We start from the raw sequence: 14,338 nt of genomic DNA, 5'->3' as shown, positions 1-14,338 counted from the left end.
TTGAATCAGTTCTAATGAGGTGGATGAAACTGGAGCCTATTATACAGAGTGAAGTAAGCCAGAAAGAAAAACACCAATACAGTATACTAATGCATATATATGGAATTTAGAAAGATGGTAACGATAACCCTGTATGCAAGACCACAAAAGAGACACAGATGTATAGAACAGTCTTTTGGACTCTGTGGGAGAGGGAGAGGGTGGAATGATTTGGGAGAATGGCATTGAAACAGGTATAATATCATATAAGAACAAATCGCCAGTCTAGGTTTGATGCATGATACTGGTTGCTTGGGGCTGGTGTACTGGGATGACCCAGAGGGATGGTACAAGGAGGGAGGAGGGAAGGGGGGTTCAGGATGGGGAACACGTGTATACCCATGGCGGATTCATATTGATGTATGGCAAAACAATACAATATTGTAAATTAATTAGCCTCTAATTAAAATAAATAAATTTAAATTCAAAATTTAAAAAATAAAATAAAAGGAAAAGAGAAGTGAAAGGCAAGGAGAAAAGGAAATATCTACTGATCTGAATGCAGAATTCCAAAGAATAGCAAAGAGAGGTCAGAAATCCTTCCTAAGTTATCAGTGCAATCCTTCCTAAGTGGGTAGCCTAGCCCTTCTCCAGTGTATCTTCCCAACCCAGGAAATGAACTGGGGTAACCTGGATTCCAGGAAGATTCTTTACCAACTGAGCTATCAGGGAAGCCCTGGAATTCAAGCTGAGGTAGCTCAAATCCTAAAAGATGATGCTGTTAAAGTGATGCACTCAATGTGGCAGCAAATTTGCAAACTCAGCAGTGGCCACAGGACTGGAAAGGGTCAGTTTTCATTTCAATCCCAAAGAAAGGCATTGCCAAAGAATGTTCAAACTACCACACAATTGCACTTGTTTCACAGGCTAGCTAAGTAATGCTCAAAATTCTCCAAGCTAGATTTCAACAGTATGTGAACTGAGAACTTCCAGATGTTTAAGCTGGATTTAGAAAAGGCAGAGGAACCAGAGATCAAAATGCCAACATCTGCTGGATCATCAAAAAAGTAAGAGAGTTCCAGAAAAACATCTACTTCTGCTTTATTGACTATGCCAAAGCCAATAGACTACACCAAAGACTGTGTGGATCACAGCAAACTGTGGAAAATTTTTAAAAAGATGGGAATACAAGACCACCTTAACTGCTTCCTGAGAAACCTGTATGCCGGTCAAGAAGCAACAATTAGAACCAGACATGGAACAATGGACTGGCCCCAAATTAGGAATGGGGTACATCAAAGTTGTATATTGTCACCTTGCTTATTTAACTTATATGCAGAGTACATCACATGACAATGCCAGGCTGGATGAAGCACAAGCTGGAATAAGGATTGCTGGGAGAAATATCAATAACCTCAGATATGCAGAATACATGACCCTTATGGCAGACAGCAATGAAGAACTTAAGAGCCTCTTGATGAAAGCAAAAGAGGAGAGTGGAAAAGCTGGCTTAAAACTCAACATTCAAAAAACTAAGCTCCTGGCATCCAGTCCCATCACTTCATGGCAAATAGATGTAGAAAAAATGGAAACAATAACAGAATTTATTTTCTTGGACTCCAAAATTACTGCAGATGGTGACTGCATCCATGAAATTAAAAGATGCTTACCCATTGCAAGAAAAACTATGACAAACCTAGATAGCATATTTAAAAGCAGAGACATTACTTTACCAACCAAGGTCTGTGTAGTCAAAGCTATGGTTTTTCCAGTAGTCATGTATGGATGTAAGAGTTGGACCGTAAAGAAAGCTAAGTGCCAAAGAATTGATGCTTTTGAATAGTGCTGTTGGGGAAGATTCCTGAGAGTCCCTTGGACAATAAGGAGATCAATCCAGTCAACCTTAAAGGAAATCATTCCTGAATATTCACTAGAAGCACTGATGCTGAAGCTCCAATACTTTGACCACCTGATGTGAAGGACTGATACATTAGAAAGGACCCTGATGCTGGGAGAGATTAAAGGCAGGAGGAGAAGGGGATGACAGAGGATGAGATTGTTGTATGGCATCACCAACTCGATGAACATGAGTTTGAGCAAGCCCTGGGTGTTGGTGATGGACAGGGAAGCTTGTCATGCTGTAGTCCATGGGGTTGCAAAGAGTTGGACATGAAGAATGACTGAACTTAACTTTTCATCATTGATCAGCTAACATGCATTCTGTCCTCCCAATTCCACACATTTTAGAAAAACTAGTTGGCCTTTGGATGTAGATTTGGGTGAAACTTAGGAGAATGAGCAGTTTTAGGTACTGATGAACATGTGGATGTAATTTACTGTCTTCACTCTCTTTTGTGTACCAGTTTTACAGAGATTCTTCATCTGAGGGAATTCTTCTGTTATCATTCAGCTACAAAATCAATCAGCCAGTGTAATGTATCCACTGTGTTCAGGCCGTGCTGTGAAACCTCATAATCACTGCCTTAGAAAGTGAGAGCGTGTGTGGAAAGTGAAAGTGTGAGTGTAGAAAGTAAAAGTGTGTAGAAAGTCTGTAAGCCTGTAGAAAGTGAATGTGTCTGTGTTTGTTTAATGTGGTTGTAAGTTCAGAATGAATGTACATGTGCAAAGTGAAAGTGTGTGTAGAAAGTGAAAGTGTGTTTGTGTACACAGTAAAAGTGTGGGAAGTAAATGTGTATGAGTGTAGAAAGTTAGTGTGTAGAAAGTGAAAGTGTATGAGTGTAGAAAGTGAACATATATGTTGAAAGAGAGAGTGTGTGTGTTTGTTTGAAGAGTAAATTGTGTGTGGAAATTGAATGTGTGTGTGTATAAAAAGTGAATGTGTGTGTGTAAAAAGTGAATGTGTCTGTGTAGAAAGTGAACATGTGTGTAGAAACAAATGTGTATATGTGTGTGTAGAAAGTGAATGTGTATGCATACATAAGTGAATGTGTCTGAGTATGGAAAGTGAATGTGTGTGTAGAAAGTGAATAAGTGTGTATGTGGGTGGAAAGTGAATTTTTGTGGGTGTGGGTGAAGTATGTGAATGTGTGTGTGTGTATAAAGTGTATGTTTGTAAAAGGTAAATTTGTATATAAAACGAAAGTATGTGTAGAAACTGAATGTGTGTAGAAAGTGAAAATATGTGTATGGTGATAGTGTGTGTAGAAAGTGAAACTGTGTGTACAGAGTGAAAGTGTGTAGAAAGTGAAAGTGCGTGGGTGTAGAAGGTGAAAGTGTATGGTTGTAGAAAGTAAAAGTGTGTGTATAGAAAGTGAGTTTGTGTGTGTGGAAAGTGTATGTGTCTGTGCATAGAAAGTGACTGTGTGTATAGAAAGTGAAGGTGTATGTGTGTGTGTAGAAATAAATGTGTGTGTTGTTGAAAGTGAATGGGTATGTGTACAATGTGAGTGTGTTGTAGAAAATGAATGTGTGTAGATAGTGAATATCTGTGTAAAATGGCTGTGTCTGTGTGACTGTAGAATGAGAATGTTTGTGAGTGTAGAATGTAATTGTGTGTGTGTAAATGTGAATATGTGTGTATAGAAAGTGGAAGTGTGTAGAAAGTGAGTGGATAGAAAGTGAAGAGTGTGTAGAAAGTGAAGAGTGTGTGGACAGTGAATGTGTATGGAAGGTGAAATTGTGTGTTGAAAGGGAATGTGTGTGTAGGAAGTGAATCTGTGTATGTGTGAAAGTAAAAGTGTGTATGTGTGTAGAATACGAATGTGTAGAAATGAAACAGTGTGTGGAAAGTGAAAGTGCATGTGTAGAAAGTGAAAGAGTGTATGTGTAGAAAGTGAATGTTTGTGTGTAGAAACTGATTTTGGGTTTAGAAGTGTGTGTGTGTGTGTGTGTGGAAAGTGAAAGTGTGTGTAGTAAGTTAAAGTGTATGAGTGTGGAAAGTGAAAGTGTGTCTGTAGAAAGTGTGTGTGGAAAGAAAATGTGTGGAAAGCAAACATTTATAGAAAGGGAATGTGTGTGTGTAGAAAGTGAATGTGTGTTTTCTGTGTAGAAAGTGATTGTGTGTAGATAGTGAATGTGTTTTAAAACTGTATGTCTGTGTGAGTGTAAAATGAGAATGTTTGTGAGTGTAGAATGTAATGTGTGTGTGGAAAGTGAAAATGCCTGTGTAAAAATGTGTGTATCTAGAATGTGAATGTGTGTGAAGAAAGTGAATATATGTCTGTGTATGGGAAGTGAATGTGTGTTTAAAAAGTGAATGTGTATGTTTGGAATGTGAAGATATGTGGAGAAAGTGAAAGGGTGTGTAAAAAGAGAAACTGTAGAAAGTGACGGAGAAGGCAATGGCACCCCACTCCAGTACTCTTGCCTGGAAAATCCCATGGACAGAGGAGCCTGGTGGGCTGCAGTCCATGGGGTCATGAAGAGTCAGATACGATTGAGCAACTTCACTTTCACTTTTCACTTTCACGCATTGGAGAAGGAAATGGCAACCCACTCCAGTGTTCTTGCCTGGAGAATCCCAGGGATGGGGGAGCCTGGTGGGCTGCCATCTCTGGGGTCGCACAGAGTCGGACACGACTGAAACGACTTAGCAGCAGCAGCAGCAGCAGCAGTAGAAAGTGAAAGGGTGTGGAATATGAAACCAAGTGTAGAAAGTGAATGTGTGTAGGTACTGAATGTGTGTGCATAGAAAGTGTGTGGATGTGTGCTGTAGAATGAGAATGTTTGTGAGTGTAGAATGTAAAACATGTGTTTGTAGAAACTGAAAGTCTGTGTGTAGAAAGCGAATGTTTAAATAGAAAGTCAATATGTGTTTGTAGAATGTGAATATGTATGTGCATAGAAAGTGAAAGTGTGTGTATGGAAAGTGAGTGTGTGGGTGTAGAAAGTGGAAGTCTGCATAGAAAGTGAGTGTGGTTGTGTAGAAAGTAAAAGTGTGTGTGTACAGAAACAAAGTATATGTGTGTAGAAATGAATGTGTTTGTGTGTGTAGAAGGTGAATGTGTGTGTAGAGTGAATGAGTGTGTGTAGAAAGTAAAAGTGTATGTGAGAGTAGACAGTGAAAGTGTGTGTAGAAAGTGGACAAGTATGTTGTGTGTAGATAGTGAATGTGTGTGGATAGTGAATGTGTGTGTATAGAAAGTCTATGTGTGAATATAGAGTGAGAATGTTTGTATAATGTAAAATATGTGTGTGGAAAGTGAAAGTATGTGTAGAAAGTGAAAGTGTGCCTGTAGAAAGGGAAATTATCTGAGTGTGGGGAGTGAAAGTTTGTGTGTAGAAAGTGGTTATGTTTGTGTAGAAAGTGCATATGTGTGTAAAAAGTGAATATGTGTCTGTGTTGGGAGTGAAGATGTGTGAGTGTAAAACATAAATATGTGTGAGTTTAGAAAGTGCATGTGTGTGTTGGAAGTAAAACTGTAAAAAGTGAAAGTGTATCTGTGTAGACAGTGAAAGTGTGAGTATAGAAAGTGAAAGTGTGTGTAAGAAGTGATTTCTGTTGGTGTAGAATGTGAACATGTATGTAGCAAATGAAACAGTATATGTGTAAGAAGTGAAAAAGTGTGTGTAGAAAATGCCTGTATGTGCAGAAAGTGAATGTGTGTGTGTGTAGAAAGTGAAAGTTTAGGAGTGTTAAATGTGAAAGTGTGTGTAGAAAGTGAATTGTTGTAGAAAGCAAAACTGCATGTGTGGAAAGTGAATATTATCTGTGTGTAAGAAGTGAATGTCTGTGTGTTATGTGAATGTGTGAGTTTAAAATGTGAATAAATATATAGAAAGTGAAAGTGACTATGCATGAACTGAAAGTGTGTTTGTGTGGAAAGTGAAAGTGTGTGTGGAGAATGAAAACCTGAGTGTATAAGGTGAAAGTGTGTGTAGAAAGCAAAGATGTGTGTGCATAGAAAGTGAATGTATGAGTGTGTGTGTACAAACTGAATGTATATATGTTCAGAAATGAATGTGTATGTGTATGTAGCAGGGGAATGTGTGTGTAGTGTCAATGTGAGTATGTAAAACGTGAAAGTGTATGTAGAAAGTGAATGTGTGTGTTGTGTCTTGAAAGTGAATGTGTGTAGATAATGAATGTGTGTGTGGAGAATATCTATGTGTGTGTTTAGAAAGTTTATGCCTGTGCTGGTGTGGAATGAGACTGTCAGTGTATTAATGTGAAATGTTTGTGTAGAAAGTGAATGCATCTGTAGAAAGTGAAAGTGTGTCTGTAGAAATTAAAGTTGTGTGAAAAGTGAGTGTCTGAGTGTGGAAAATGAAAGTGTGGCTGTAGAAGGTGAGTGTGTGTTTGCATAGAAAGTGATTGAAAGAGACACATGTACTTCAATATTCATCACAGCACTGTTTACAACAGCCAGGACATGGAAGCAACCTAGATGTCCATCAGCAGACAAACGGATAAGAAAGCTGTGGTACATATACACAATGGAATATTATTCGACCATTAAAAATAATGCATTTGAATGAGTTTTAATGAGGTGGATGAAACCAGAGCCTATTATACAGAATGAAGTAAGTCAGAAAGAAAAACACCAATACAGCATATTAATGCATATATATGGAATTTAGAAAGATGATAATGACCATATATGCGAGATAGCAAAAGAGACACAGATGTAAAGAACAGTCTTTTGGACTCTATGGGAGAAGGTGAGGGTGGGATGACTTGAAAGAATAGCATTGAAACATGTATATTATCATATGTGAACTAAATCACCAGTCCAGTTTTGATGCATGAGACAGGGTGCTCAGGGCCAGTGCACTGGGATGACCCTGAGGGATGGGATGGGGAGGGAGCTGGGAGGGGGTTTCAGGATGGGGAACACATGTACACCCATGGCTGATTCATGTCAATGTGTGGAAAAAACCACTACAATATTGTAAAGTAATTAGCCTCCAATTAAAATAAATTAATTAATTTTTTAAAAAGAAAGTGAATGTATATAGAAAGAGAATATGTGTCTGTGTAGGAAGTGAATGTGTGTAAAAAATGAACAAGTGTGGGTTTAGAATGTGCATATATGTTTAGAAAATACAAATGTGTAGAAAGTGAAAGTATGTTTGTGTAGAAAGTGAAAGTGTATTCGTGTGGGAAGTATGTGTGTTGAAAGTGAGTTGTATTTGTGTAGAAAGTGAATGTGTGTGGAAAGTGAAAGTGTACTTGTGTAGAAAGTGAGTTGTGTTTGTATAGAAAGTGAATGTGTGTTGAAAGTGAGTGTGTACACGTGTATAAAGTGAGTATGTGAGTTTGTAGAAGGTGAATGTGTGCATGAAGAAAATGAATGTGTATGTGTAGATAGTAAATGTGTGTGTAAAAGTTAATGTGTGTATAGAAAGTGAATGTGTGTTTGTCAGTAGAAAGTGTATTGTGTGTGTGTGTGTGTGTGTGTGTGTAGAAACTGTGTGTGTGTCAAATGTGAATGTTTGTGGGTGGAAATTTAATGTGTATCTTCAGAAAGTGAAAGTGCATTACTGTAGAAAGTAAAAGCATGTGTAGAAAGCTAGTATGCGTGTGTAGGAAGTGGATGTGTGTAGAAAGTGAATATGTGGTGTGTGTGTGTAGAAATGACTCTGTGTGTGTGTAGAAAGTGAATGTAAGTGTGTAGAAAGTGAAAGTGTTTTAGAAAGTGAGCGTGTGTGTGGAAAGTGAAGGTATGTGTCTGTGTAGAAAGTGAATGCACGTGTGTGTAGTGTGTGATTGTGTGTGTATAGAAAGTGAAAGTATGTGTAAAAAGTGAATGTGTGTGCAGAAAGTTAATATGTGTGTAGAAAATGAGAGTGTGTTTGTGTAGAAAGTGAGAGTGTTTCTGTAGAAATTGAAAGTCTGTAGGAAGTGAAAGTGTAGATTGTGGAAAGTGAGGGTGTGTGTGTAGAAAGTATGTATGTTTGTGTAGGAAGTGGATGTGTATGTGTAAAAAGTGAATATGCATGAGTTTAGAATGTGAGTGCATGTGTAGAAAGTGAATGTGTGTGTAGAAAGTGAAAATGTGTGCAGAAAGTGAGTTGTGTATGTAGAAATTGACTGTGTGTTTACAAAGTGAATGTGTGTAGAAAGTCAATGTGTGTGTGCATAGAAAGTGAATGTGTGTGTATAAAGTGACTGTGTGTGTTTGTGTAGGAAGTGTGTGTTTGTGTAGAAAGTGAATGCATGTGTAGAAAGTGTGTGTGTGTAGAAAGTGAATGTGTGTATGTAGAATGTGAATTATGCAAGTGTGTAGAATGTGAATGTGTGTGTAGAAAGTCAATGTCTTTGTGTAGAAAGTGAATGTATGTGTAGAAATTGAATGTATGTATAGAAAGTGAATGTGCATATAAAGCGAACGTGTGTGTAGAAAATGAGTGTGTAGAAAGTGAATGTGTGTTTTAAAAAGTGAGTGTGTGTGCTGAAAGTGAAAGTGTGTAGAAAATGAAAGTGTGTGTTTACAAAGTGAATTATATGTGTTTAGAAAATGAATGTGTGGGTAGAAAGCAAATATGTGTGTTTGTGTAGAAAGTGAATGTGTGTGTAGAAAATGAAACAGTGTGTAGAAAGTGAATGTGTGTATAGGGAGTGTGTGTTTGTGTAGAAAGTGAATGGATGTGTGTAGAAAGTGAATGCATATGTAGAAAGTGTGTGTGTGTGTGTAGAAAGTGAATGTGGGTGTGTGTAGAATGTGGGTGTGTGTAGAAAATGAATGTGTGCATGTATGTGTGCAGAAAGTGAGTGTGTGTGTGTGTGTGTAGAACATGCATGTGTGTGTGCACACACTGAAAGAGAGGAGCCGGGTGGGTGACGGGTCTTGGGGCACATGCTGGCCATCTGCTATTGGTGTATTTGCAGCTCAGACAGTTATATCCTGTTGCTAAGATGAGAGGCATAGGTTAGTTTGAGGATTTTAGTTAGAATAACTAATTTTTAAGAAAAAAAATCTTGGGAATAATGATGCTATATATATTTTTTTTTTCTTTTCATCGTTTCACTTATTTTTCCCTTGGAACACTTCACTGTACTAGTCCTTTCCGCTGTCTGTTAACCAGAGAGTAAAGAGCACAGACTTACAAAGTGCAAAGTTTGTTCATCCTACCGATTCTGAAACCAGATGCAAGTCCTAGGGGTTCCTGTAATGACCCTCAGGTTTGGTAATTCAGCAAAAGGTTTCACTGAAAGCGCCCTCCCTGCTTCTGTTGCTGCACCTGTTGGATCACATGGTGGTGCTTTAAGGAAACCGCATCACTTATTTATCTAAGAAACTCACTCTTTAGTGGCAAATCGTGTATTTGACTGAATAAGGGAGGGTATATTCATAAGATATGTCATTCAAACTTTGGTAAAATATATATGATGATCAGAAACATCCCAAATATCATTTTAGGAGAGTAAATGATCTGAATACTGGTAATAATTTAAGAGTTTTCATTAATACTTCATCATAATTGCAATATTTTGAATCTTACTGAGAGAGTTATAGCAACAGCAAGTCTTTTTTTAATAATTTTATTTATTTATTTATTTTTGGCTAGGCTGGGTCTTCATTGCTACTCAGGCTTTCTCTAGTTGCGGCGAGCGGGGGCTGCTCTCTAGTTGCAGTGTGCAGGCTTCTCATTGTGAGATCTCTCTTATTGGAGAGCACAGATTGTAGAGCATTGAGGCTTCAACTGCTGTGGCTCCCAGGCCCTAGGGCTTGGGCTCAGTAGTTGTGGCCATGGGCTTGGCTGTCCTGCAGCACATGGAATCTTCCCAGATCATGGTTTGAACCCATGTCTCCTGCATTGGCAGGTAGATTCTTTACCACTGAACCACAAGGGAAATCCATAAGTCTATTTTTTTTAATCCCTTTGAATTCCTAAACATTGCAATGATATTCTCTTCCCTTACTCCCTTTTTCCTCATCCTTTAAAATGTATTATTCTAAAAATAAAGAAGAATGTTAGAGACAGAGAAAAGAAACTCTTGAAATGATGTGATCATCATTACTTGACTTTATATAGCACTTTATGTTTTAACATCTTTTAGCATAGGCTAATTTTATAGCCATCTTGAAAGTGGCTGACTTAAGTGCAAATTTGAAAAAATAAAGTATGGATTTGTGGAATGCAATTTTAGAAAATCAGCCTCAGTGCAGTTTTAATTTGCCTGATGTGTGTATGAGCTTGGGTGAATGTATGCAAATATATGAAAGTTGAAGTATGATTGCCAAAATCTACTGGTATATCAAATATAAGAATGAGGAGAGATAAGAGACAGAAAACAGACTTAGACTTTGTTTAGTACAGTTGACTGATTTTCAAATGAAGAGAAATTCAGGAGATCAGCAAATTATTCAAGATTTTACTCCCTAGCTACTACCTGGTTATTAATGTAACAGCATACACCTATCTACAGTAAAAGCAAATATTTGAAAATATATTTGTCTTCACATGAATGGGTTACTGGATTCACTTCCATAATTTTCCAGGTCTGATCACATCTAGGAATATTTTGTTTGTATTATGGCACAGATACTATTTTTTCTATAACCTAGGAAGGTCTCCATATGATGGTTTTCCCTGTGTGTCCAGGTGTAACTCTGGAGTCTGACTCCTGCCTCGATCCTGGGATCCCCGTGAACGGGCATCGGCACGGCAGTCACTTTGGCATCCGGTCCACAGTGACCTTCAGCTGTGACCCGGGCTACACGCTGAGTGACGACGAGCCCCTGGTCTGTGAGCGGAACCACCAGTGGAACCACGCGTTGCCCAGCTGTGACGGTAGGTGGAGCACAAAAGGGCAGCAAACCAGGAAGACATGCACAGAAATTATGTAAACAGTTTGGGTGGTGAGCATTTTATGGGGTGGTTCAGGATGTGACTGAAACAGGACTTCTGTTTGAAAGCTCTTAGACCTGAAAAACATGGCTGTTTAGTGCTTGAAGTTTACCTAGAATCTTCTCTATGAGGTAGAGCTTCTATTTATAGAATGAATTTTCCCACAGCAAGCATATTGAATAAAATCAAGCCCACAGATCAGTAGATGAATGTGACCAGCAACCCAGGAGTCCTGCCCCATCCAGTTACTGCCTCCACAAAGGCTACAGTTCCCTTGTCCCTAAAGATTCTATGTGGAGGAAGTCATGCAGGATGTTTCTTTGCTATTTCCAGCTTCTTTCACTCAGTCATACACTGTGACATCCAGGGCATGGCATTTAACTGCACCTCCTTCATTCCTGTCATCTGTTTCCCTGTATAAATGTACCACCGCTGTTTATTCCATGATACGTTGTATGAACATCTGAGTTATTTTGAGCTCCTTTTCCTGCTTGTTTGGCTAAGAGTACACCCTCCTCCATGAATGATTTGTTTCTTTCCCCCTATTTATATTGGGTAACATACCTTTTTCTTATAGAATAATAAGCCTTGCTTATGCTTTTGGGGGCCTCTCTTTTGTTGAATCCATGTATTGTGAATGTTTACTCTCATGCTGTCTCTGTCCTCCTCCTCTTCTTCTTGGTCTCTTTTTGAAGAATAGCATGTTTTCATTTGAAAATAATCTACTTGTTCAATGCATTCGTTTGTTATCGGTGCTTTACAGACAGTGTTTAAGAAGGCTTACTACCCTCAAGTCATAAAGATATTCTGTTGTTTTCTTCTGAAAACCTTTAAAATTTTAAACGAGGTATAATTAAAATACTATAACCTGCCTGTTTGATGTGAAAATTTTACTATGTTCTGAGACACCTATACATGTATGAAACCATCACCATGATTAAGGATGTGTTCATCACCCTGAAAGCAAATGCTAGTTTTTTTTAATGTCAAATATATACTTTAAACCCATCTAATATTTTTGTCGGATGTGATGTAGTGTCTAGATCCATTTATTAATAAGATTGTACTGTCTCTTCTCTGACACCTGGTCTGTTTTGTCACACAGGTGTCTATGCCTGAGTCATTGCCTTTGTCCTTTTGTTTATCCATTTGTTGTTGTTCATTCACCGAGTCATGTCCGTCTCTTTGAGACCCCGTGGACTGTGGCATGCCAGGCTTCCCTGTCCTTTACTATGTCTCAGAATTTGCTCAACTCATGTTCACTGAATCACTGATGCCAACCAACCATCTTGCCCTCTGTTGCCCCCTTCTCCTCTTGCCTTCATTCTCTGCCAGCATCAGGATCTTTTCCAATAAGTTGGCTCTTTGCATCAGATCACCAAAGTATTGGAGCTTCGGCTTCAGCATCAGTCCTTCCAGTAAATATTCAGGGTTGATTTAATTTATGATTGACTGATTTGATCTCCTTGCAGTCCAAGGAACTCTCAAGAGTCTCCTCCAGCACCAAAATTCAAAAACATTAATTCTTTAGCACTGAGACTTCTTTATGGTCCAACTCTCACATTCATACATGACTACTAGCTTTTCTTCCAAGGAACTTTAGTTTCCTGGCTGTGGTCACCATCTGCAGTGATTTTGTAGCCCAAGAAAAGAAAATTTGCCATTTTCCACTTTTTCTCCTTTTATTTGCCACCAAGTGATGGGACCAGATGCCCTGATCTTAGTTTCACGAATGTTGAGGTTTAAGCCAGCTTTTTCACTCTCTTCTTTCCTCTTCATCAAGAGGCTCTTTAGTTCCTCTTCACTTTCTGCTGTTAGGGTGGTATCATCTGCATGTCTAAGATGGTTGATATTTCTCCTGGCAATCTTGATTTAAGCTTGTGATTCATCCAGCCCAGTATTTGCATGGTGAACTTTGCATATAATTTACATAAGCAGGGTAACAATATACAGCCTTGACATACTTCTTTCCCAACTTTGAAACAGTCTTTTGTTCCATGTCTCATTGTTGCTTATTTTTTAGTTTATTTATTTTTAATTGAAGGTTAATTGCTTTACAAAATTTTGTTGTTTTCTGTCAAACATCAATAAGAATCAGCCATAGGAACACCCATGTATGTTCTCTCCAAAAACTCCCTCCCACCTCCTTTCCCATCCCACCTTTCTAGAATTTTACAGAGGCCCTATTTGTGTTCCCTGAGTCATAAAGCAAATTCCTATTGGCTATCTATTTTACATATGGTAAAGTAAGTTTCCATGTTACTCTCTCCATATATCTCACCCTCTCCCTCCTCCCCTCCCGCCCTGTTTCCATAGGTCTTTTCTTGGTCTTTTTCTCCATTGCTGTCCTGCAAATAAATTCATCAGTACCATCCTTCTAGATTCCATATATATGTGTCAGTATACAATATTTATATTTATCTCTCTGACTTACTTCACTCTGTATAATAGGCTCTAGTTTCATCTACCTCATTAGAATTGACCCAAATGTGTTCCTTTTTATGGCTGAGTAATATTCCATTGTATATATGTACCACAGCTGTTTTGAGGAATCTCCATACTGTCTTCCATTGTAGTTGTATCAATTTACATTCTCACAAGCAATACAAGAGGATCCCTTTTCTCCACACCCTCTCCAGCATTTATTGTTTGTAGACTTTTTGATGATGACCGTTCTGACTGGTGTGAGGTAGTATCTTAGTGCAGTTTTGATTTGCATTTCTCTAATAATGAGCAATGTTGAGCATTTTTTCACGTGTTTGTTAACCATCTGTATGTCTTCTTTGGAGAAATGTCTGTTTAGGGCTTTTCCCCACTTTTTGATTGGGTTGTTTGTTTTTCTGGTATTGAGTTGCATTAGCTGTTTGTATATTTTGGAAATTGATTCTTATCAGTTGTTTCCTTTGCGATTATTCTCTCCCATTCTGAGGGTTGTCTTTTCACCTTGTTTGTAGCTTCCTTTGCTGTGCAAAAGCTTTTAAGTTTAATTAGATCCCACTTGTTTATTTTCGCTTTTATTTCCATTACTATAGGAGGTGAATCATTCAGGATCTTGCTTTGATTTATGTCATCAAGTGTTCCGCCTATGTTTTTCTCTAAGAGTTTTATAGTTTCTGGTCTTACATTTAGGTCTTCAATCCATTTGAATTTATCTTTGTGTATGGATTTAGGAAATATTCTAATTTCATTATTTTACACATAGCTGTGTAGTTTTCCCAGCACCACTTATTGAAGAGCATACAGGTTTCTCAGAGGACAGATAAGTTGGTTTGGGATTCCTGTCTTTTTAAGAATTTTCCACAATTTGTTGTGATCCACACAGTCAAAGGCTTTAAGCATAGTCAGTGAAGCAGTTTATCCATTAAGAAATTTTACTTTTTAATTCTTAGAAAACTTTCTAAAGAAATCTAGAGACAATAAATGAAAAACATTCACATTTCACTATATAAAAATTAAAATTTCCATTATTCTTTTTTATTTTTTAAATTAATTTATTTATTTTAATTGGAGGTTAATTACTTTACAATATTGTAGTGTTTTTTTTTTCCATACATTGACATGAATCAGCCATGGGTCCCATCCTGAACCCCACATACATGTGTCC

General features: G+C 38.0%; 1 protein-coding gene across 1 annotated transcript in view; it reads left to right on the top strand.

Moving 5' to 3' along the window:
- LOC104985211 (CUB and sushi domain-containing protein 1) overlaps positions 1-14,338 on the top strand; it is a 559,353-nt gene that overhangs the window by 92,998 nt on the left and 452,017 nt on the right. The window contains exon 8 of the mRNA XM_010835275.1: positions 10,489-10,677. Coding sequence (XP_010833577.1) covers positions 10,489-10,677 — 189 coding nt within the window. The remainder of the gene's footprint in view (positions 1-10,488; positions 10,678-14,338) is intronic.

Source organism: Bison bison, unplaced genomic scaffold (assembly GCF_000754665.1).
Source record: "Bison bison bison isolate TAMUID 2011002044 unplaced genomic scaffold, Bison_UMD1.0 scf7180017864040, whole genome shotgun sequence".
NCBI lineage: Eukaryota > Metazoa > Chordata > Mammalia > Artiodactyla > Bovidae > Bison > Bison bison.
The sequence above is the reverse complement of the archived record's forward strand: the minus strand, read 5'-3'. Positions and strand labels throughout refer to the sequence as shown.